This window comes from Galleria mellonella, unplaced genomic scaffold, assembly GCF_026898425.1.
Source record: "Galleria mellonella isolate WM207_F2 unplaced genomic scaffold, CSIRO_AGI_GalMel_v1 utg223, whole genome shotgun sequence".
Taxonomy (NCBI): domain Eukaryota; kingdom Metazoa; phylum Arthropoda; class Insecta; order Lepidoptera; family Pyralidae; genus Galleria; species Galleria mellonella.
This window is the reverse complement of record NW_026442042.1, coordinates 4,491,675-4,518,519: the sequence shown is the minus strand read 5'-3', so window position 1 is coordinate 4,518,519 and position 26,845 is coordinate 4,491,675. Positions and strand designations below refer to the sequence as shown.

General features: G+C 30.9%; 1 protein-coding gene across 1 annotated transcript; it reads left to right on the top strand.

Annotated features, from left to right (window-relative positions):
• Window positions 1-26,809, top strand: LOC113517457 (fringe glycosyltransferase). Its single transcript, XM_026902123.3, is given in 9 exon segments — window positions 1-142; window positions 144-455; window positions 9,037-9,085; window positions 9,246-9,348; window positions 21,751-21,898; window positions 23,530-23,615; window positions 24,116-24,186; window positions 25,342-25,519; window positions 26,283-26,809. Coding segments are annotated over 9 exon segments (1,044 nt in total). The 5' UTR covers window positions 1-100; the 3' UTR covers window positions 26,338-26,809.
• Window positions 26,810-26,845: the final 36 nt, after the last annotated feature.

The window sequence follows — 26,845 nt, the reverse complement described above, 5'->3', positions numbered from 1 at the left end:
ATTTAGTTTGTAACCATTCCCCAACGTTAGAGCATTGTGCCGGTTCGGACTGTACTTTGCGCTCTGTTTTTCAATAGTGTATCGATATAAAATTCAACAGATGAGTGATAAGGTGTTAAGACTTTCGAAAGCTTATCAGTGCTTCAGTGCCGCCGGGCTCTGGCATGGGAGGCCGCAGAATGATTAAGGCAGCAGCTGTGCTGATAACAGTAGGGTACTGTAGCCTTTTAGTGTACCATGGCGGAGTAACTTTCAACTTCCAAGAAAGACCGGGAGCAGTGCAAGTGCCTGACCTTTCTATTGAACCCGTGACAAAAACAAGCATTTACAATAGTGGACAGAACAAAAACATTACTTTAGATGATATTTTTATTAGTGTTAAGACAACTAAACATTATCAGTATACAAGATTACCGATAATTTTGAAAACATGGTTTCAATTAGCAAAGCAACAGGTAAGAATGATTATCACCTATAAGAATTTTACTAACATTTCTTAACTTAGAATCATATAAGTTTACCGTAGCCTAAACAGGCTTTTAACTTTTAGTTACTTATCATCAAAAGGTAAACAAAACAAAACTTGATAGTAGTAATATACACACTATACAATACCCCTAATATTTGCCTAAATATTTATCAACTTTAACGGACTAAATGAAAATTTATTGTTGTTACGTGTAGTATATTCACAATTTAACATTTCCAAAAACTTCACAATATGGACGAGCAATTTCACTCAATGAAATCAGAGCAGGCTTTGCTTATCAAAAACCAGGGTTTGACGTTTAAATTTACAAATTCTATTATTCAGTCCATTGTCGAAATTCTAAATAGGCTTTCAAACTCATATTTTAGTAACTATTGAACATTATTTATAGTCCACAAAATGTCATAAAAAAGTCATGTATTTTTTTTTTATTATTTTATATCTGCAACTACAATTCAAATCAAATAAAAATACGTGAGTAAATAAAATTACCTATCTTCTGAAAATGAAGCTAAATATTATAATAATATACACACTAATAAAACAATATGTTTTTAGAGGTCATTTTATCCTGTAATCAAGCTTTAAAAATATATATTATATTTTTTTTTTTAAATTAAATCTTCAGAGAAAACTTTTAATTTCAAATAACTAAACATTATTTTTTAACTTCTTTTAACAAAGACACATCCACATTACTTACGATAAACCAATTGAATTATATGGGAAAAAAAATCTTTATTCTTATATCTACAATAAAATTCATAGGTCTTAACTATTGCTGAACTTTAATCTTTTATCTATTCAGTAGTAAAGTTTAAGCAAAAATAAGACTAGCTACTCTGAGCAAAATCAGTAACAAAATTATAACAATCTTTTAATATAATGTTTTCAAGGATAACTTGCTAAAGTGTATTCCTGTATCTATAGGAAAATGTCTTTTTTTAAAAAACAATGCAGTAATTGATTTAGTTTATTTTACATTTATTATCGCTATAATGTTACTGTTTTTACCAAAAACAAAGACAATAAAATTTAAGGATCATAAAAATACTCCCGCAGTGTTAAATTTTAATAGCAAAGTGATAAATGCACTAGAAAACGTTCGCAGCGGGAACCGTATATTTATAAGGTCAATATCGCCATTAACTTCAGAAATAATTTAACAAAGAATGTTTTAACACTCCGATTTTGTATTTGGTTGGTCAAAAGACTATTTCAAGTTATTCGCTAATTGAGCCTTAAAAGCATTTGTGTGTTTCATTAATTACCATTACCATTGTGAATGCTAATGAATATTGTGGTGACTTTAAAATAAGATTTTAAAAGCTCAAATCATTATAGTATGTAAATGTTAAAAATAATTTAAGTCTATGTTATAACAACAATGTTTTAAATCACAATGATCAGTATTATAAGAATTCATTCTTTAATACATATAAAACTAACAAGATATAAATAATACTTATTCGAATAGATCAAGTGAAACACGATAAATCCAAGTGCCCTTTATATTGAATAGTAAGAGTACAAAAGCCAACAATAGAGAACGGACTGCGACTAGTCGTGCATTGCCCGTTTAACTCGAGTTTCCTGAATCTGGAGCGTGCATAATCAACCGTTAATCCGGTCCGAAGGACCAACATAAATAACTATTGTGCATGGACCCTGCGCTTGCGCGCGTGGCACGAAGGCGCGCGCGCCGGCCACGTGACCGGACTGCGCTCGTTTTAGCCCTTTTGTATATTGATGTATCGCGTTTGATTTATCTGAGAATTTGTGATATTATCATTTTTCAAATTTAATAGTAATCAATGAAACTTTCTATAATGAATATTTTTTTACTTTCTTATAAGGATAAATTGTAGAAAATTCATTTCGGTCAAATTTTATTCGAATCACTATTAATATTATTATATTGCAATCATACTACATTTAATATTAAACATTGATGCAATATTTGAAATCAATCTTTCTGTAATAACATAAAATCTGTTTCTCAAAGGCTAAAGACCTAATATTTGGATATCGGGTATCCAATTTCTGCTTATCGATATTTCGAAAGTTTTTATGCATCCATTTCTTAGATATTAACGTATACCTCTGTTTGTTGTTGACGTTGTAACCTTAGCTTTTGTATAGAGACGTAATGATCAATATCACCGCAAAAAAAAACAGAGAATTCGTCAATACCTTAAATTGTGATAGAATGTTTTATAGGCACATAAATTTAAAATTAAACAAGAAAATTTCGCTGAAAAAATATAACAGCTGCTTCAATAGTGATAAAATAGATATAGCACCGTTATACATATTCCAAAAACAATTACACGTATTATATTCTGTTTTAAATTGGCCAAAATATCGTCCCCACGTTCACTTGGTAATTGCTTAAAAAGTAAACAATCGTGTCGAAATTTAGGAAATCCAGGATTATTCACAAAAGATAAATAATTCTTGATTTATAAGCAGCTTATGATCACCTGGAACCCAAGGATGGAAGATAATAAAGATAATTTAATATTTTGTTCTACCAAGAACATCGACTTCAATATTTTTATTGTATTAGATTCAAACATTGTGAAGCAATATTGGCCTATGTAAGTAGACTCAAAATAGCGTACTTGTATTTTTGTTAAATTCTAATTGATAATTTATAATATTTAAAATATAGTTATTTTTAACACGTTTTCCGTTATATGTTTATTATATTATGTAATATTATCATTCTAATATTTATTAGTAAACGCATCAGCTTTTAGCTCTACACCATTTGGTACTTAATTGCGCATTGTAATATATCCTATGCTATTTATTAAAATTTTATATTATTAAATAATAATGTATTAAAATGTTTAAAAACATCTTGCAAATTTCAAGACTAACATGACGTTTTAGGTATTAAATACGAAAATCAAAATTCATTACACGTTATATACTCACTGGTTCGGAACCGACTCTTCAGATTACAAATTGAGTTATAAACGTATGCACTATACAAATATACTATTGTAATACGAAAAGCGTAGAACGACATTGAAAACTACAAACCTACCTATATTTACAATCGTATTTATTGCATTTACTGATGTTGCGATTTAAAAATAAACTTATAATAAAATATACCTCAATAGCAACATCAGAAATAATATCAGAATACAGAGGGAGACTTTGTACGAGAGTTGTCAGTTTGGATATCTCTGTCCCATTTGTATTTCTGTCGTGAAGCAGTTGTGTTTGTATGGCTGTGCTTCGATTTGAAGGGCGGGATTTGGCAATGAAATTACAAGGTACAAAGCCATAACAACTTAGTCCTCAGGAACAGCAATATATGAAGAGTATTATCGACAACACAGTATACTCTGTTATGATCTTGATACTGTTCATGTCTATTCCATCAAGTAAGCCGTCAGCTTGCTTGCCATCCTATGTTGCATAAAAACATTTTAAAAAAGAAATAGAAAAAGTTAGCTTTTGTTTTTCTTCAACGTAGCAAACAAGTAAATAACGCCTTCAGCACTAAAAGTTTTGACAAACACCGTCAGATATTTGCCAGTAACTTGAAGTTTGTGCGGCGCGAAACTGAGAATATTATGCACCTTGTATTTCGTCATATTAAAAAACACTGTTATTTCTCATTTGCCTGTACGTATTAAGTTTTATGTATTTATCATTTCCTCGCAACTTTCTCGGCCTAACTGGAATATGGTTACTGAACGGGATAAAAAGTGGCCTATGTCCTTCTCAATACCGTATAGTACCTGTATACCATACCATACCATAATAATTTGTTAAGCCGTTAAAGAGGTAACAAACAAACTCACGCTCATATTTAAAAATATTAGTAAGGATTCACATAATAATAATTTATTTACATTAAAAAATTTACAGCGGAATATCAATTTACTAAGTACTTTTACATAATTAAATATTAATCTAAGCCAATTGAATTATATAGATTTTGATAATAATATATCATATCTTTTATTTTTTATAAACTTTGCCTAAAATACAGAATGTACTGTATCAAAATATTTATTTAGACATTTTTATAATCTATCTATTCTTATTAACAATCTGCCTTAGGTTCTAAGGTAATATCTGTAAAGTTATATTCGATGAAGAGTGCCGGGGAATAAAATAACCGGAACAAGCGATCTTAATGCTAGTTGTTAGATATTATTGACCTCAACACGGAATGCTGGAAGCCATCTTTATTAATTGCTCTAGAATTTGGCACGATGAGCCAAATGATCTGATCGCACCTATTATCCCTCATTGGGGGGGAAAGGGATTGTTAGTAATGGAGACTAAAAATCCCATTGCTAGGAATAAACTCAATCAGGTCGACCTCCTCGTGGTTCCCTCTGGAAACTATCATGGTTAATTCCTGATGAATTCGTCATGATGGGCTAACTGGCCTATTTTCATTCTCATCGATCACCCTTCACTGGTGCTCCGCCAGCGTATCCCATTAGCGCAGGCGGGGTTACCATTTCATTTTCATCCACAAAAAAAAAAAAAAAAAAATTATCCCTCATTGGTATTCAGCAAGTATAAACAAAAAAGTTATTATTCTATTTCCATCCAAAAAAAAAAGAAACAACAGAATCTGTGGCATTGCCTTAAATTAGTAAAGCACATTTAGAAGAGGAATCTACTTACAATCCCTTATTATTTGCTTATTGTTATTACTTTGAATTATTTTGTTCCTTATATGAGATAAGGAGTAAGTACAGTTTATTTTCACACTAAATGATTTCATTATATATTAGAGAAGTTAAATATAATAGCATACACTGAATCTTTGTGATTTATCCGGTTGGTCACGTTAGGCAAACATGTTGTGAACAAACCGGGGTGTGTCTAATGTTATTTACTGACCTGATTGTATAAATAGTGATCTATGGAAGTGACATATAAATTGAGACGTTAACTTTGAGTGCGAATTGAATTCACGTAAACGGATCTATATATTCAAAGCTCACTTGAATAACTCAATTTAATAAGCAGTTGGTAAATTTCCGACTACTGGGTTAATACTCTCCTATTAAGTGAAAGATCAAGCGGATTAAACCATTACCATCCAAATAGTCAAATAAAGTATTTAAAGTACTAATTTATTCTGATACTAAGTGGTAAATAATTAGACACCAAGACGGTCAGATTGCCTGAATGACTAAATTATCAATTAGATGAGTTGTTTAAATTTGTTTTAGGATACTATAATAAAACTCCAAATTGCCCATATTAGGTATTGGCAATGTATGTTGATGATTTAAAAAAATTCACTAGTTATTTAGTATTTACTTGTAGCAAAAAGATTAGATATCCTTTTGCTACAATTAAATTCATTGATATGTATCGAAACCTTGACAATAATTATCGACAACACTGCTAGTGTTACAGATGTCCATAAGCTACAGTTTACCATCAAACAGGCTGCATGCTTATTTTTTTATACTACAAAAGTGGCAAACAGCCACCTTTGTGATATTAAAAAAAAAACATATTTCCGAGTAGTAGGAAAAATATGTCTGCGTAGAATGACTAAAATCCACAATGATGTTTGGTATGTGATAAGTTTTTTAATATCCCTTTTAACTAAAATTGTTTCTTGTCATAAATATAAAATATGACCACAATTTAACAGATAACTAGAGGTCAAATACATTTCGCATGTCGCGAACGATTACATGAGAATTCGGAATGCATTGCTTTGAATTATTTAGATATAACGTAGTTTTTATGCACCTTAAGCGTCCTTAATAAATAATCTGAAAAAGTAAAAATTCTCAGTGTTCACTACAAATTCTACTACTTCACTCACAATTACTACTAGTTAAATCACTACTAGTTCACTACAAAATAGTACGACGTTGCAAAATAAAAAATTGTGTAATTCTTACAGGCACAATTATTACACTAACGCTAAAAACTATGGCATGCCATCTTCATATAGCTACTTACAAATTTACCTAGTAATTTGTAAACTTAAAAATGAGTATAATAAATAATTAGTAATCATTTAAAACTTAGTGGAATTTAGTTTTTTTCGCAACTTTCGCATTATTTACACATATTTTAAATACACTATTGGGACTTAATGCGATGGAAATTAATTTTAGTTAATTTTCTGTAGATAAATAGTACTTACATACCTGCTGCTTTATTGCCGACGTTTCAATGTGGACTGGATTCTAGACCTGCCATGACCACGACGTGGTGCAAAAATTTTTCATCATATTAAGACCCGATAGTGTATTTAAAATTAATGTAATATATTAGAATTACACTAAGTTTTGCCAGTTATGGCACTATAAGTTCCACTATAATAAAGAACTATGTCACTTCCATCTAGTTCTTTTCATTGTATCTGCTTTTGACGTCAGGTATTATCGGCGGGTGTGTATTGTCAACAGACGACAAGATTGCGGATGTACCGCCCTAAATGCTAATATTGTGACTTGTGATACCTCCACTATATTATATCTAAGTATGTAGGCGTTGTTTTCATAAATAACACATAAATACTAACCCTCGACATGTTGACCAGTCGGTCAATTTGTTAATATAACGATTTATATTCATTAAAATTTTACTAGTTTGATAAAATCTACATGTTTTATCTTACATTATTATACATTCTACTATCTTTATTAATTTAGTAAGTTTAAGTCCCTTTATCTATTATAATCTAAGTATATTTATTTGTGGTCAACGGATAAATACAAATTGTGAATTGTAGTGTTTTTATAATTGAATTCAAATAAAGAGTGTTACAATTCGACATGTTTTTTTTTTTTAAATATCTTCGTCGATTCTGCGCTTATGCTAATTTTTCTTACCTATTTTATTATTTTAATTTTTTTACGAAGTATAAAACAAAAATTCTTTTTATTTTCTAAATTATATAGGTATTCATTGTAGCAAAATATTATAAAATTGGCCATAAATATAATAAATATTCGTACCATATTTCAAATTTAAAAATATAAAAGTATTTTAGATGATATATTTGTATGTAATGAACATTCACAATTTGTTTTTTATTTGAAATCAAGCATTATCTGCTTTTGAACTAAGCATAACCATGCAATATAAATACTAAACATCTGACAGAATAATAGACACTTAATTTTTTTTAATATATACATGTATTTAATATACAACAAATGTCCAGACCAATACAAATACATGCAGCTGTGAATACAAATGTTTGTATCGTGCGGGTATCGAACCTACAACCATCTTCCGATTGTTAAACCGCTACACCAAGGTCGTCGAACAAATTTCGCGGAAATGTTCAACACGCCGTGAGGAAGATAACAAAGTTTAGCTTGTATGGTACTTTGCATATTTGAGATAAGAAACGAAAGCAGCTTACACGATATATCTGCACACATGTATAAAAATTAAGAATCCAATTACACCGTGAAAGTATCGTGTAGAGGAAGTAATATTTTATTAAAAGTCAAGTAATTTATATTTTTTTTATGCAACTTAGAATGGCAAACAAGCATACGGCCCACCTGATTAAAAGTGGTAACCGTCGCCTATAGAAATGTGCAGTACCATGAACGTATCAGAGTATACTGTTTCGCCCATGGCAACTCTCCATGTGTTGCCCTTCCTAAGGACTCAGGTGCTATTCCTCAGGGCACACCTGTAAATTTACTGCCAAATCCCACCCTTCAAACCGAACACAGCCATGCAAACAATTGTTTCACAACTGTTTGATAGAAACACGAATGGGACAGAGATGCCTAAGCAAACAACTTGTACAAAGTCTCCCTCTGGTATATATTAATTAACCGGGGAAAAATACCCCGTCTCCAACCCATAAGTGTACTACAATAATGGCAATTTCATAACGGCTGGAATAGCCATTGGGTTTCCAAAAATTACAAATTTACAATATTAATAATCATTAACAAGAACTGTTTCGTTGTTTTTCATTTATTTTCTAATAAATTCTTATAGCTTTTTATACTTTCTTATTATTAGGTAACCAATAAATTCACGTCCTGGCTTTTATGAGCACCTGTGCAATAAATATCATATAAAGGCAGCTAGTATCTCCTTGTCAACCCCTATATAAAGCTTGCCCCAGTTTTCTTGTCAGCTAAAGAGTATTTATTTTAACGGCACCTACATAACAAACTAATCGATAAAAAACAAACAGTATACTCTGTTATGTCCATAGTACTGCTCACGTCTATAGGCGACAGTTACCACTTTTCATCAGGTGGGCCGTTAGCTTGTTTTCCATTCTAAGTTGCATAAAAATGTGTATTTGTTGATATACATCCGACACTACCTGTAGTAATAGTACATAGTCCATAGTACTGCTCGTATCTATAGGCGAAAAATTGAAAATTTTACGAAACGGTTACCACTTTGCCTCACAAAGTGGTAACCGTTTCGTAAAATTTTCAATTGTGTGCATTTATTATTTATTTTTAAATATAATTAACAAAAAATTTACATTTCTTATTAATTTTAGAAGAGATAATGTATTCAAACTGTATTATCCTTTGTTACAGACTTGGTTCTTCACAGATACAGAAAACCGACAGCATCAAAATCAAACCAGTAAGTCCTATTACCAACTTTCATTTCAACTTCGTATATTAAAACTGTTTTGATCTCCATTTGTTGGAACTTGAGATAAGGGTTCCTTTACCTGAAATAAGTAGTATTGAAATTTTAACTCTATGTCGTTATGTTACAGTTTATTTTCATGTGCTTCCAGATGGACATATGGTAAACACAAACTGCTCGGCGTCGCATCAACGCAAACACCTCTGCTGCAAAATGTCGGTGGAATATGACCATTTCCTGGAGAGCGGTAAAAAGTAAGTAACTTAAATTTTATAAGAACTCAAAGAAAAATGAATAGCTTTTTGAAATATTTTTGCAATTTCGCATAGATGTTTCAAAGATTTTTTTAGACAAAATCACAGTATTGTAACTTTATTAGTATTGATATAAAAGTATATATTAGTAATATTATTATTTACATTCTTATATTATCATACCTTCATATTCATTATAGTAAACATGAAACATCTCTCCTCTTACTGTTCTTATCAAACAATTAACAACAATTAAAGATCGTTTAAAATCTTGATGAACATTAGCTGGATTGTTATAATCAACTCCAAACGGGGAACGAGATGATATGAGATACATGTAGGAAAAGCTAATCATTCATAAAAAAATAATAGTTCCTTCCAATTTTAAACTATATAAAATTGTTTAGATCTTTGTTACTAAACCTCGCTTGACGCGACAAGTGTGAATAAAATTTTATACACAGAGGAACTGTATTCTTAATTGCCTTGCCATTATCCTATATACACACGAACTAACCTATAAGACACAGTAAGTAAATTACAACAATGCAGTCGTTCATAATAACATATTTGTATATGTACAAACATCTTTGTTTTCACATGAGTGACCACCTCTTACGGCAAGCCCGAGTCAGTGTTCGGCCTCATTGTTCACTGATTTCATAACAACAGTATTTAATAATGCCCGTTCAGAGGTTATCATTTAGTCCACAGGAAACCCAAACACGGTATCATTATATCATTAAACAATACAAGCGCCAATTAGCGTTCGTTAAAAAGTTTTATCTATTGTGCCAACATTCAAAAAGAAGGTTCCATTTCATCTGTATTCTTTAGCGTTCCGCACCTCTTGAGGGAACTACGGAACTCGAATTAAATCAGACGAAATTTGTTGCCATTATTGAAAATTTATTTTTTTATAAATAGGCCTAAATAATTCTAGTTATGATTTGTTTTCTACACTTAATATAAAGAAAAATAATCTTGGAAAGTTTTCTTCTCGAAATAACTATGTATCAAATATACGAATATAAACATTTATTATTTTTTATGGATTACTACATATACATAATAAATTATTAAATTCGATAATAGTACATTACTGCAGTGACCAGCAACTGAGGTATTGATGGATGAACGTACAAATGTGGCCAAGGCGCAGCCGAGGCACACATACGTGAGTCCATCAATGCCTAGTTGTGGCCAAGGCTTGTATAATACTTTTCTCAAACAATGCGCGAAAATCAAAAACACAATTTTACTTTTTAAGTTCAATGACGAATAAAGAACAATAATAATTTTTCGCGCGCCATAATGTTTCTTTGTTTTTTTCAATAAACAGCTTTCTATTTGCTAGCCAGTTCGAAATTTAAATAAAACTTTTTATTAGTTACTTTCTTGGTAGCCACGTTTCGAAGGAAAAGGTCATTCCATTTTTAAATTACAGGACAGATATGAGTTTATATAGTAATTTATCTGGCCGCAAAACACGACAGATATGGATTTTCATACAACTTTTGCCGGCCGCTGCCCGTATGTATTTGGCCAGTACGGCAATTTTGATTTATCTCGAAGAAGATTGTCAAAATAGTGCTCACATTTCCAAGCATGATTGAGAAAAAACATATGCTGGTTCTTTTCTAATTATCCTTAATAGAGAAAATAGACGATCTTTTTTTTGTGAAGTTTAATTATCTCCTAACAGTTGGAAGATATTGATAACCTAACTCCTACACGTACATAACGTGGATATAAATACAATAATCGAATGATAGTCGGCAGATATTTGAACATACATAATTACAATCTGCCACACCGTTACCTAGTCCATCAAAGTGACACATCTCAGCAATTATAACGCAATCAAAGCACTATTTGTAACATGTGAAATGATGGATGCTATTAATCAGTCCCGTAATTATAACCAACGTGGATCTGAAAGCTACAATTAGAACAGGAATTAGAGATTTCATGGTAAGCGGTGCTAAACATACAATACTAAAAAGATTAACATAAGAGACGGTCTACATTGTATTAATATAATACTTATAAATATAAAATTTTGTAATGGTATTTTTTTTATCATAATCAAACGGATATTAAGCAAAATTTTGTACCGACGGACTATAATTATAATAAATTAATATAAGAATTATTTTTTTATCCTAAATAACATGAACAAAACAGTGACACATGTTTAATTTAATATTAAAAATGTGAAAATGTATTACCTAATTGCTCAATTACACTTAAACGGCTAAATGAAATTTGATATACAGGCCGTATTCTAAATCGAGCTGACAAATATACTGGAATACACCTAGTAATATTAATATTACAAATGTGAAAATTTATTATTATATTTTATTGTTCAATTACATTTAAACGGTTAATGAAAATTTTGTACACAGGCCGTATTCTAAATCGTGCTGACAAATACACTGGAATATACCAAGTAATATTACTATTACAAATGTGAAATTTTGTTATTTTAATGCTCAATTACACTTAAACGGCTAAATGAAATTTGGTAAACAGAATGTATCCTAAATCATACTGGCAAAACCACGGGATACACCTAGTGATAAACACCCGTAATTTCAAATCAATGTCCTTAAAAAGGGATAACTTAATTTCTTTCTGCTAGGTTCTTTAGAGAACCATACTAAATTCTTTTATTAAAATATTCAAAATTTTAAATATTCCACAAATATATTGCGAAAGCAAAGAAAAAAGTTACAAATACTTGTAAAGGTAAAGAAATTATACCACTATAATATGTATTATAATAATCTATAAATCTTCATTTTAACAAAGTATAGCTAAGTTTTAATTTTATCTCCAATCTAAACGTGTGCCACATTAACCTTAAATTGGTGCCTAAAATTGCTTTTAAAACGGTACCTGGAAGTGTAATTTCTTTAATAGTCCAATGATTCTCAAAGTTTTTTTATCTAAATGACCGTTTTAGTTCAAACTTTACTTGTGAATGCACACTTGAGCCTTTGTTTTTAGTAAAAACAAGATGCTCTTAACTTCTGTTTTTAGAAGCCTGTTTGAATAAATATTTGATGTTAGTTTCTCTAACCACCCCAGTGATCATATTTATCGATCTCACGGGTTATGGCATCGTTTTTCTTTAAAAGGCAGCCGAAAACGTATTTATAATTCTTCAAACAAAACCTCTCTTGTGTCGTGTTACTATGGAAAACTAAAAAAATTTATTGTAGGTTATAATTTAAAAAATTATTGCTCGTAAGCAGTTAATTTAAATACTAAATGTAATAAAATTAGTGTGATGTTCCCATAGGCGAGTAAGTAAACTATGTAGTGTACACTTTCTTCTACACACAACCACACAATACTTTGTAATCAACTTCCAGCAGCAGCATTTCCGAACCGATACGACATCGTAACCTGCAAAAAATAGCATATTCCTTTTAAAAAGCCGGCAGCACACTTGCAGTTCATCTGGTGTTACGGGTGCTCATGAGTAGCGGTTCTCGCTTACTATCAGATGAGTCGCGTTCCCGTTTGCCGTCGTTTCGAAAAATGTCGATTTCAATAAAATCAACGATAATTGTGCCGAATTGGGAAGGATATCGCGTAACATCACTCACACCAAAAATATTCAAATTAAGTAATTTCTCATTTCCTTATTCGATTATAATATTTAATATTATGTAACTTACAACTCTCTAAAGATAATTTTTTTTTTGTATATTTTTGTAACACTCCATTGTCCTCCTGTTGTAGGTTATTTATAAATACAGGTGTTTCTTTGTAATAAATATAAATACAACCGTAACGATAAATTGTTTTCTTTTTATTTCCAAACTTACGAAATTAATATTAAAGATCTGACGTTACCTCTTACCCGTGTTTACTGTTCTATATTCTTGTTCTATGATATTTACTCAGTCATCTTCAAACTGTAAAAGGATGTTAAACCAAGTGAAAAGCTTTTTAATCTGTAGACATGAAACTCAACAACCTCGATGTTGAAATACACACAACAAACGTTAATGGTTTTTGAAGAGCAAATTCAATATTATGTTGAGCTTCACAATGATTTTCACGCGTTTACACAGAATCCCGGTGATTGTTTTTGTTGGCCTCCTCTTTTTTTTTTACAGCTGCGATCCATCTTGGTACCCCTTAAAGTTATTAAGCAACTTCTAAAAGGGAGATTTTCTCAATACGTTTGTATTTCTTTTCGTCGCCAATTCTGAAACGATTTTGATAATCCTTATTGCTATCGATAATAGGGTTCACTCCCGTTTTGCTTTCAAATTTGTGACGATTGAAGCAATCGCTTTTATGTGGCGAAAAAAACTGCTCGACGCGAAGTAAAATCTATTCTATGCGCAATCATTTATCTAAAACATATGATTACAGGATTATATGTTTTAGATAAAATACATATTTCTTCAAATAAATAGTTTCTTTTGTTAGTTAAAATACATATATTTAAAAAAAGAAAAATTAAATAATAAAAATCTATGATACAAATATTATTTATTAAAGTCGTATCACTATCAAAGCGTTTATCGACTCTCAATCTTCAATATAAATGATAAAAGCTTAATCAATACATTGGGATTAAACCATTAATGAATTACGGCAACCCTCTAATGAATTGACAATTTGCTACGGCAGTATTGATGTTAAATGAGACATGGCTCTTTGTTCGTAGAGATTAAACCGTGTCGCTAAAGCAGGATTCACACTATAATATTCTCGGTACATTCTCGGTCTGATAAAATATTATTACGTAAGAAACAATCAGTCTTTTTCATAAAAAAAATATTGTAGGTTTTAAGAGCTATTTAACTAAAACTTTCAATAATGCTTTCGAACCTTTAAAATAGTATGTTATTCATAAATACTCAATAAGCCCTTAATAATTAAAATAAGTATATTGGAGGATTTACGTTATTATGTTGATGAGGCACTGAGAACGAACTGAACGAACGAGACGTTATAGTGTGAATCCGGCCTAAGAGGTCATTGCTTGAGCACGTTTGTTTCATTTCCTTATCCCACGCATCAATTGATACATAAAGCCAGTTAATTTACAATACAATACAAAGTACCTTTTATTGGAATACAGTAAATTAACTATGAAACCTTACACTATCAAAAGAAAAGAGGACATAAGGTGTACGAGATGAAGTCATACGACGAGGTTGTAGTGACAATGTCGTATATTTCAAACGGATAGCTAATAATTAATATATAATAATTATAAACTTAGATACTAAATAAATATAAGCAAAATATATCTGAAATATTGGGGCGATACATTGGCCCAGTACATGCAGTGCTAAATTAACAATTAATAAATCTCTTATTACACAATCTCTTTCTGCACTGCACGCAATATATGTATATGTGCTCGTATGAGTATCTTCATGAATATTTAAACATAGTTTTTGTTAATAAAATTTAAATTATGTTTCTACATTTTATTTTATAACATGGTTTTCTAATGATGAACTAACTTTCCTACTATGATGTCCTCTCAATTTACAACTTCGACTTCTAACTTTGTGTCGTATCTTGCTAATGTAATAAAATTGTAATTATTAGCGCCTTACTATCCGTCTCCACCCACTAAAACTGCGTAGAGATGTTGCGTCTCTGTATATCATTTACCAAGTTTATCATGGAGAGTACTTTGAGGAATTGTTCGGATTGATACCTTCTGTTGATTTTCAACACCGTATATAAATACCACTATAAATATTGGGGTGGAACTTTATTCCACCTCAACAATGTGGATGAGTGGCGGTCCCGCACCGTGCGTTTTTCAAGGTACTTTCTTCCACGCACAACTACTCTTGGGAATCAACTTCCAGCAGCAATATTTCTGAACCGATAAGATATCATAACCTTCAAGAAATAAGCACATTTCTTTTTAAAAGAACGCTAGTACACCTGTAATGCCTCTGGTGTTGCGGGTTATCATGGGCAGCTTCCAGTCCCATCAGGTGAGTCGCATGGTCGTTTGCCCCCTGTTATTAAAAAAAAATGTAAATATAGTTTTCAATGTTACCTTGATTGATAAGCAATCTATCAATTAATAAAAACGTTATTCGCTCAAAACTCAGATAATTTTAGTACTACTTGTTGCAATAATTTGAAAATGATTTTCCAGTATTATTTAAACGAGTTATAATTTGATTAAATGGAATACGTATAAAGGAAAAGAGTAGGTATTCCTCTGAGGGACTAAAAATACACGGCTACGTAGAACGAGGCAGTTCACTTTATCGGTCTCAGGTGGACTGTTGGACTAGAATAAACGGATTATACTTAGTCCCTTTAGCAAGGAATCCCTTAGCTGGATTTTGTGTAAGTACATTAGATTTTTCTCTAGTCATTATGATTAATGATTCATATAAAGACTAGATGAAAATGTTTTTTGTATTAGTCTAGGATATAATGTATCTATGTACCTTACATTCAAATTTGTACATTTGTTTGAGTGTGATAGAGTAATAAGCTTATCTTTACAATCTTATACTTTTATAATACTATTTTCCGCGTCTTTGAACCACGTGGATTTTAATAAAAAATATATAAAAAATATATTATTCTACGTTACGGTCTGTCTGTGAATGAAATTTTATTCAAAACTGTTCAGACATTTGAGCGTGATTATAACATAATCTTTAATAATATTAGATTCTCAAGACTTTTTCTGCATAAATTTGCATAAGTTTTTATTCAGAATGTGGTTTATCTTTGTAGTAAATTTTATTTAAACTTCTTCGACTTTTTAATCGTGATTGAGTAATAAACATCAAATATCTCAACCATCTTTTACATCAATAATATTAACAGAATATCACAGTTCGAGTATATGACAAAACTTATAACAAATATTTCAAGTATATACAACCACAAAGATAAAATTTTAGCTGATGCCGTATTGAAATAGCCGACGTTAATCCCTTTTCGGGTAAAGCCTTTCCTATGTTGTTAACTGCTATTTTAGCACCCTCAGACCAGTTCTGTTCATTCGTTTAAAATTATGTACCTGTCTATTCTGTGATTCATCTAATCTGTCTGGTCTAGTGCTAATCCTACTGTGCTTTAAATCACTGATATTTGCTTTTTGCTCGCTACTTTGAATACGTGGATTTCAAAAATAGGAAAAGCAAATAAATAGACTACATCTAGATGGCGTATTAACATGAAACATTCACTAGATTTTAAGTAAATTATAATAATAACACAGAGGAATAACACCTGAGTCCTCAGGAATGACAACGCATGGGTAATATCATGGGCGAAACAGTATATTCTGTTATGTCCATGGCGACTACTCATGTCTATAGGCGACGGTTACCACTTTCCATCAGGTGAGCCATCACCTTGTTTGTCATTCTAAGTTGCATAAAAAATATTTTTTATTGTAAGATAGACATTGTTTGTTGCAACTTGGGAGATAGGATAGTTTTGTCCCAATAAGAAAAAATAGGTAGGTAGCGGTAGAGAATAAATAAAGTTTGACAAGTCAGCTAGTATATTGTTAAGAAAACAGTTATACCTTCAGGAACACAACTATGAAAACCAGATCCAATTAGGTACAATAGTATCTGCGTGATGCGGGAACAAACATACAGAAAGACAAACAGACGTACAGACAGAAAGACGTACAGACAGGCAGACAAAATTTCTAGATTTTTTAAAGTTTTCGATGTTGCCGTCCCTTAAGTCTTACTTTCTATTATTCTTTCTTAAGTAGCCCCCCATATACAGTCATCGTCTAGTTTCAATTTTATTATCTATACTTATAATAATAATTAATAAGATTCAGGATAATGTGAGTGAAATGTCCTCATAGGACAGAAGCCTCTAAATAAATAAGTGGACCTGATAAAATCAGGGCGTGAGCCTCCTGCCGAGGATTTCCCTAGAGATTACGCTATGGGGTTCTTGAAAAAGGGCGTAATAAGGTTTACTATAGGGCCACAGAACAAACGTTTCCCCTCTGGTGTTGCAGGCGTCTATAATATATGGTAGCCATGCTTGTTTGCCATCACTATTATAGTATAAGAAAAGTTACAAAAGCAATACTGTAAAATAGGCTTTGATAGTATGACCACCATAATAATTATTTATTAACTACCTCGTATGCATGAATTTCGTTTTAGAATTAAGAAAACTAATTAAATAGAGCACTTCTAGGTAGCATACCAAAAGGGAGACTTTGTACAAAAGTCGATTGCTTGGGTACCTCTGTCCCATTCGTGTTTTAACCGTGAAGCAGTTGTGTTTACATGGCTGTATTTCGGTTTGAAGGGTGGGATATGGCGTGAATTTACTGGGTACAGAGGAATAACACCTGAGTCCTCAGGAATGGCAACGCATGAGGAGCATCATGGGTGAAACAGTATACTCTGTTAAGTCCATGGTACTGCTCATGTCTATAGGCGACGGTTACCACTTTCCATCAGGTGGGCCGTCAGCTTGTTTGCCATTCTAAGTTGTATAAAAAAATAAAATAAAATATATACCAGAATTTTAATTTTATCTTTTAAAACACAATTATAAAACCGTATACAATATAGTGCAATAGTTCTTGAGTGATACAAGAAATATATACTAAAAATCAATAAGTCTTAGTAAAACCAATAGAAGCCAATACATTTACAATTACATTACATTACAATTTTATTTACCTATTTATTTATTTATTTTATTGAGCCATTTATAAAAATAGTAAATACATTTAATTGTAATGAAAAATGATACTATGATAGGCGGTGTTATCACTAAGCAATCTCTTCCAGACGACCTTTGGGTAGAGGACATTGAAAAAAGACAAAGGATAATTTTATTATACATACGAGTATTAGCTATGTTATATTTATATCGACTGGATAACACAAGGTTCGTGTGGAGTCTATATAATATGATATATATTATTACTATTATCAAACAGAAAGAGGTTCTCAATTCAAATGTATTTTTTTATTTATAATTTAAATTAAATGAAAAGTTTTTTAAATATCCCCAGAGTACAAGCAGCAGGTCTTTTAAGTTTGTAGACATTTGGACATTTGTTAAATGAAATTTGGTACACAGATCATAATTTGGATAAAGACGTACTCGTAGGATATTTTTTATTCTGCTTCTGCTGACGAAATAAGAAAATGTATCACTACTCATTTTTAACCCTAGAAAATCATAAAGTCTACAAAATAAAACACTATAACATCAAAACAATAAAAGGAATAATCAATAAGAAACATTATATCAAGTTGCCAGGGCATGTGTTAATAGTAAGCTATGTCCATATAACAAATATACCAATCTATTTAATTTGATATTATTATTATATCAGCCGATAACTATTCACTGCTGAGCATAAGGTTCTGCCAGTAGTTGCCACACTTGGCAGGCAGGTTAACAACCGCCCATCCCTTGACAATCAAGTTACCTTAATCGGCTCTTACGCCACCCGCAGGAATGGAAAGGGTGGCCCATTCTGTACCGGGACCACAGCAATCTTATATTTAATATTAACTTGGTATACATACATACATATCTGTCACACCTATCTCCCATACAGAAACAATTGAACGCCAAATGCTTCGATTCAAACAAACCTCCTTCTCTTCTTTCACATTCATCAATCTTTTCGTACATTCATCTTTAACCTGGCATAATCGTATTTAAATGCCTATGGGTTTTTATGATCAAGCAAAGTTATAGACAATAGCTAGTATTATTAGTAGATATACATTAAATCTTAATTCAGATAATCCCAGTCCACGTCCAGTGCCAAATATCTGCCAGTTACGGCGCCCGCATTTAATTAGCTATTCCATACAGCTCCACATACATAAATTGTTCTCTAAATGCCTAAAAAGAGTCATTAGGGTAAACGTTTTAATGCATTAATGATTTCATATTTTGTAACGTAGTTTTACTAATGTTACAGTATTATAACTGGACCATGTCTGTACCTGGCAGTTATTTAAAAAAAAAATATGTACTGTGTTTCACAATAGGAGAAACAGAAGCCAAATATTATTTTTTTTTTTTTATTTTCTCTGTCTATCCAGTATCACGTAAAAATTACTGCACAAAATACAATGCAGTTTTCATGGTTGTGTTGCTGATACTATATAATTTAAAATTTAATATATGTAGTACCTTGATACACCATCTAGAAGTGGTTACTTACCAGCATGTTACATGTCCACGCGTACGAAATTGCAGCCTTTAATCATTATCAGCCTTTAACTGTCCACTGTTGAACATAAGCCTCCCCCTTGGGGGGTTTTGCCAGTAGTTGCCACGCTTGGCAGACAGATTGGCGACCGCAGTCAGGCTTTAGAGATGTTTTAAATATTATAGTAATATTGCTGTTTATATATATGTATAAAACAATATAATTTTGATTATTTTAATGATAATGCGATGTCGCTAGTGTTGCAAATCGAGCATAAGTAGCATTACTTTTTCAATATCGACCAATTGGAATTAATTTCAAGAACAACCCTTCAGTTCCAATTACTCTTTATCATACTTCTATAAATAAACAATTAAGTATACCAAATATTTGTCGTGGTTGTTTGGCGTTTACTATTTATACTAAGAAATAGACCGAAATCGACCGCTACGTAAACATTGTTTAACATTTTAATTATTCCATTGCACCGTTATCCAATTAAGATTTGCAATTCAGAATTAACGGCTGTTATTAAACATCTGTCTTGTAAGAAATACTGGCGATATAATTTCGCAAAGCTTAACTCAATACATTGAAGTCCGATATAGATTATGAGTTAGCGTCTCTTGGCCATTTGTCGTGTGTCATGCAATATGGACCACTGAGATGAACTGGCCGTTTTAGCTAAATTGATAGAAATATTAATATATATATACATACATGAAGGGTATCAAGGGCGATACAGTATATAGTTATGTCCATGGTTACCACTTTCTATCAGGTGGGCCGTCAGCTTGGTTGCCATTCTAAGTTGCATAAAAAAATTTTTAATGCAAGTAATAAAAATATTGTATCTGTTATATTTTACAAGCTTTATCCGTAACTGCTTTCACGTCATTACATTTTATATTTCTTATAATTGATATTATTATAAATATAATATTTCATCAATCACATATTTACATGTTATGTCCACAAATACCTAATTTAACGTGACCGTAATTTATTGATAGTCCGAAATATAAGTTACCTGTGTCCTTTTTAAATGTTTATATCAAATATTATCCATTTTTCATGTCCTGTATACATAATCAAATAAGAAAATATAAAATAGATAGACCGCGCAAGCGTTACTTAATACATATTGTTATTACTTTATTTACTTCATAACAAACTATGATATATGAACATCCATATTTATTACCTATCAAGTGATGATACATAAAAAAGTAGAATTTACGAATGATTTAATGATTTTTTAGATTACCAATTTTATTATTACACACATGGTCGCTCTATATAAAACTACTCAGTGGTGGCCGCCGATTGCGCAGGCGCTGCTGTTATTTGCGCCCAACATAATGCCGCAAAATTACACTGCAGTACTAATTATTGGCACCAAGCAAAACTCCATATACAATCATGCAATTATTTATTTAATATATAGGTACGTACTACGCCTTCTACGGCAGCTGATAACTTTCAAGACTTATAATGCTGGTTTGAAATACCGTATAAATTGTTGGTCGTATAAGTATAGATGATTAAATGTCTGTACGGACTTTTCTTTTTTCTTTTTACTTTGTAAGCGTAGTGTACAAAGTTATATTATCTGTAACATTAATCTTTATAATACGGTTATTAAAAATGATCGTATATAAATTATACTATGATATGATATCTGATATATCGATATTCAATAATCACCGTGTGGTCCCAGTATAGAATGTGTGACCCTTTCCTTTCCGTAGGTGTCGTAAGAGGCGACTTAGGGAACTGAATGATCGAAGGATGCACAGTAGCGTACCACTTAATACGAAACCTAACTGCTGTTGCCAACTCGCCTGCCAAGCGTGGTAACTATTGGCAAAACCTATATTCAACAGTAGAAAGTTAACGGCAGATATGTTAATGATAATAATATTATAACTATTCTATATTTGAAATTTTGAATTAGGTGGTGTCTCTTTAATATCTCAGACACTTTTATTTACTAATTAGCTTTTAAACGTGACTTTGTCCGAGTGACAGGGAAGAAGGTTCTTAATTCGGTATTATTTTTTTTATGTTTGTTACCTCATAACTCCGTCAGTTGTAAACCGATTTGAAAAATTATTTTTATCTTACAGAAAATATATAACAGATTAATTGATTGGTGGATTGATTGGTTATATCTCCGAACACTGCTATAAAATATATTTTTGTTCTAGATGGTTCTGTCATTTCGATGACGACAACTACGTGAACGTGCCTCGTCTCGTCAGCGTATTACAAAAATACAATCACCAAGAAGACTGGTATCTTGGACGGACATCCATCTATGAACCAGTGAAACTGTACAAGAAACCTACTAACAAGGTACATTATCTTAACAAATCATTATGTTCCACTGCTAGACAAAAGTAGCCATATTTTTTTCTCTTAAGCCGTCATGATAATAAAATTAAAAGTTTAAAAATATTATAAAACTTTATTCTCTTATTCCGTCATGAGAATAAAATTAAAAATTTCAAAATGTTACGACACTTTCTTCTCTTATGTCGTCACGATAATAAATGAACAGTTCAAAAATGTTATAACACTTTTTTTTTCTCTTAGTCCTTCACGAAAATAAAATAAAAATATCTAAAATATTATAACAGTTCTAAAAAATATAATATATAAGATTTTGTCTGTTCTCTTTTGAGAATGTTATTCAATTTCATAAATACTATCTCTAGGTTTTGGCTTACTTATATTATTAATATCACTTTTATATAAATATTTTATATTACTTTTATATTATATTATTTTCAGTACGACTAATCTTATATATTCTAAAAAAATATAAGCATACTTCCAATTATTTGTTATTGGCCAGACAAAAAATTACCTTTAAAAAAATCTCGAATAAATAATGTCCTCTGATTTTATAAATATGATAATACAAATATTGACTTCCGACTCTTGAGAAGGGTTGACATCTGCTAGGCAACCTGTCACAACTGTCTAAAAATGTCGCCAAACTAACTGCCATGGCCCTTATATAAATATTGACACTCAAATGAATAATTTAACATGCCAAATTATATATTTTGAGAGCACACATATCAGGATTTCAGATAATCTTGTACTGTAAGCATATATCTCTAAAGGATAATTTTTTAAGTGTGTATTTATGTATTTATTGATATACATCTGACACTACTTATAGTAACAGTACTTAGTCCATAGTACCGTACATGTTTATAGGCGACGGTTATTACTTTCCATCAGGTGGAATGTCAGCTTGTTTGCCATTCTAAATTGCATATAAAAATTTTTTTTTTTCCTAAATCATGCTTTAAAAATAATTGAACGCAGACTGTAGACGCAACTGTAAATGAAAGTAAGTAGGTTCTAAGATCGAAATGTTCTTTTATACCAAACAGTATAAAAACACTTGACATTGTGATAATTGTAACGCTCGATAAATCCATATTTCGCTGAGTATATTAGAATCCAACAGGATCAATTTTATCTTATTTACGCGATTCGTTTCCGTGGCACAGTAAATAGTCTATAGTTATGAACTTTTATTATCGTGCTATAAATTCGCATAAAAACCTTTAAAAACGAAGTACTGCACATAGTATTTTGTGCTATCCTCATTTACTATTTAAAGTATACGGATTTGTTCGTGTAAATTAGTATAAAATATACTACACCTGTGTTAATCTAGTAGTAATATTGTACGAAGTTTTATTCAAATATATTGAACTGTAATAATGATCTAAATATTTCATAAGTTGTTTATTAAGGGACGATTGAAAAAAGGGAACAGGCATCAATCGTTTCTACATCAATACAAAATCGTGAAATGTTCTTCAATTAGCAAATATTTTAGTTACTAATTCTTGGAAACAAGCCCGTTTTGCGTGAAGCCATTTAACATAATCCGCCCAAATTTCGGAGTTACCTTTCCCTGCTTTTGTATTTATGAAAGTTTTAGACGTCACAATTTGTTACAGTTAATGTTCTCGTTTTGGTTCGCCACCGGCGGTGCTGGATTTTGCATCAGCAGAAGTTTAGCGCTGAAAATGTTACCTGTTGCCAGGTTTGTATTTATTCTGCTAAGTACTGTTAAATAGCACTCCACAACTTTACACGTTATTGTGTTATATTACATACTAGTAAACCGCTTCGGCTTCGTCCGATTTTTTTAACTGAAATATCCAATTTATGTGCTGACATTTTATCTTTCTATAAATTAAAGAATTTTTAAAATCGGTTAAGTAGTTTTTTGAGATAAGAGAACAGATTTGATTACAAACGAAAGACCAAATATTTTCTCTTTATATTAGTTTTAATAACTCAATAGCTCTTATGACAAAGCTGTAGACTTATTTTGAATAGATATTTACTTATATATCATTATTATATATATATAAAAGTAAATATTGTCAAATAAGACGATTAAATATTTTAACTACAATTTTGAAACAAAATTATGACATTTAAAATTGAATCTTATTCTCAATGTAATAAAGTGAAACTACACTTTTTATCCGAAAGACTTTTTCGTGAGATACAGTCTAAAAGATTTGTTTGTTGCAGCGGCGGCAGATTCATCAGTATTTGTGAGGGTATACGGTTACCAGACGACGTCTCCATGGGATTTATAATTGGTGAGAATCAACATTAATCATATCAATTTTATAATAAATTATTTATTAATATTAATTTTGTATCTGATCATATACAAAAAACGCAGAAGCAGAACCAAGATACAAAAACGATCTAAATACGTTTATAAATAAAGGTTGTCCGTAAGAGATTGTCCTAGCGATAAGACCGCCTTTTGTACTTTTACATATATATCTGTATTTCATAAAAAATATAAAAGTTGGTTCTAAAAATTTCACATATCTACGGTAACTTCGTATTACAAAATTAAATTTGACAGAAACAACCCAATTTCTGATTGATTTATGGATTACTAAAAGCGTGAAACATTTCAAAAGTTATTCGCAGCCGAGTTCCAATTTTACCCTTAACACAAACTGCATTCCTCCACATAAACAACTGATGTCCCTTGGTTTATCGTAGGAAATTTGGTCAAACTGATTTACATAGGTCACTTTGAGATTTATATTGGTTTTCCTTATTTGTCACGCTGCAATATATACAATATTTTCCAATACATTATGTACGAATAGAAAGTTATCAAGCCCTTTATGTTTGTTAGACAACAAAATTATAAATGCTTTCGAATACGGTTTTAATCTGTTACATAATACTTATAAACATTGTAAATGTGAAAGTGATTGTTAATTTGTTTGTTTGTTACTACTTGGTAGCTTAACCACTCAATTAATCGCCTAAATGAAACATTAAAAATAAATAATTTGAACTTGTGGTTCACAAAAAAAAACTGACTTTAATTATGGCAAAACCAGTTATATTTTTTTATGCAACTTAGAATGGCAAACAAGCTGGTAACTGTCGCTTATAGACGTAAACAGTAGTACCATAGACATAACAGAGTATACTGTGTCGCCCATGAATTCCTTCATGCGTTGAATATTTAAGTTAAAACCTAAAGTACTAAACCAATTTTATAATATTTCTATATGACCAATCTATAAGTGCACCCTTGCAGATAAAAAAATAAATTTTCCAAATCAATTCATAACTGACGGAAGTTACAAGAACCTTCTTTTTTAAATCGGTTGAAATAGACATTGGTTATTTTTTATTACAATCACGCGAGCTAAGTCGCAGGTATAAACTTTTACACTTATATGGTTTGCTTGGTAGTATCATACCTCTGTTTTATACAGAACATCTGATGAAGAAGAACCTGACACTGGTACCGGAGTTCCACTCACACCTGGAGCAGATGAAGCTATTGGCACCGGAGACCTTCCGTGACCAGATCTCATTCAGTTACGCGAAGGTGAAAGACGAATGGAATGTACTCAACGTACCTGGATTTGATACCAGATATGATCCTACTAGGTAAGTTCTTTGTTAATGATTTTGATTAAAATATTAATCATTATTTAATTATATTTCATGTCGATACAAAAGATAATACAAATGTAACGTAATACATTTGAGTTTTTATATTTTTTATTTAGTTCTATCAAAATTACCACAGGACATTGTATTGTAAACCTATCATCGGTTATCCAATCAAACCTGCTCCTTTGACAAAGTGCAAACGAAACTACTAGTAAAAACGTTTCTCGGTAGCACTCGCATGAAAAAAAAAGACAAAACGTTTACCTTATTTAGAGTAGAGGAGGGGTGTTATTTCTCTAAATATCCTACCATTAAACTATGATGGCTTCTCTTTCTAATCTTCCTCGTAAGGAAACTCGAAGCACATATATGTTTTCCTTTAAGAGTATAAGACAGTGCAGTACTATCTTGGTTAGTATTAGCATCTAATGCTCAGCACTCAGTCAACTAATTTATATTTACGTATGAATATTTATGCAAAGTTTAAAAATTACTTTCAGATTTCAAATTCCTCCTTGGAGAAAATTGTTTCTTTTATAACTAACACTCTATTGTACTTGTAACTTCAAAAATAGAAATAAAAATAAAAACTTAAAGTTATCTGCATTCGTAAATAACTTCTTAATAGTGAGAAAGTCTCTAAAAGAATGATTGTGCTCCTCGAATATTGCTTTGAAATTCTTTAAAATCTAGACTTTCCAATATTTTATGGCAAGGTAGATGAAATGCATTTAATGAAACTATTTCTTTATTGCAGGTTCCTGTCGCTGCATTGTTTTCTGTTTCCTCAATTCAAATATTGTCCAAGATAGCATTTGTAATAATATTACAAATAACTCTGAAATTAAGTTAAATTCAATATAATCAAGTTGGAATGTTCTAAAGAAATTTTAGACGTGTTTGAAAATATTTATGTTATACATAGAATAGAGTTCAATCATGAACACATTGTTTCCAACATTTAGTTTGCTTTATTATTTTGTTTATTGTTTTTTTTTTTATAAAATTCTTGTCAAAATTGTATTAAACTTAGTTTCCCAAAATTTTTACGATCTACAATTTAAGTAATTCAAAACTGTGCAATAGTTTAAAGTTTTAACAAACAAACATTCTGATGTACAAATTGTGATTTTAGGTAAAAAAAATTAATAATTTATTCTTTCATCAGAATATCATATATATGTTAAAAATAGTTGTTTTTATAGATTGTGATATTAAAATGTATTCAAGATTATTAAAAAATAAAAAATGCTCTCCCAAAATAAAAAAAAAATGTATAAATAATTAAGAATAACAGTAACAAAATAAATTAAATTTCAT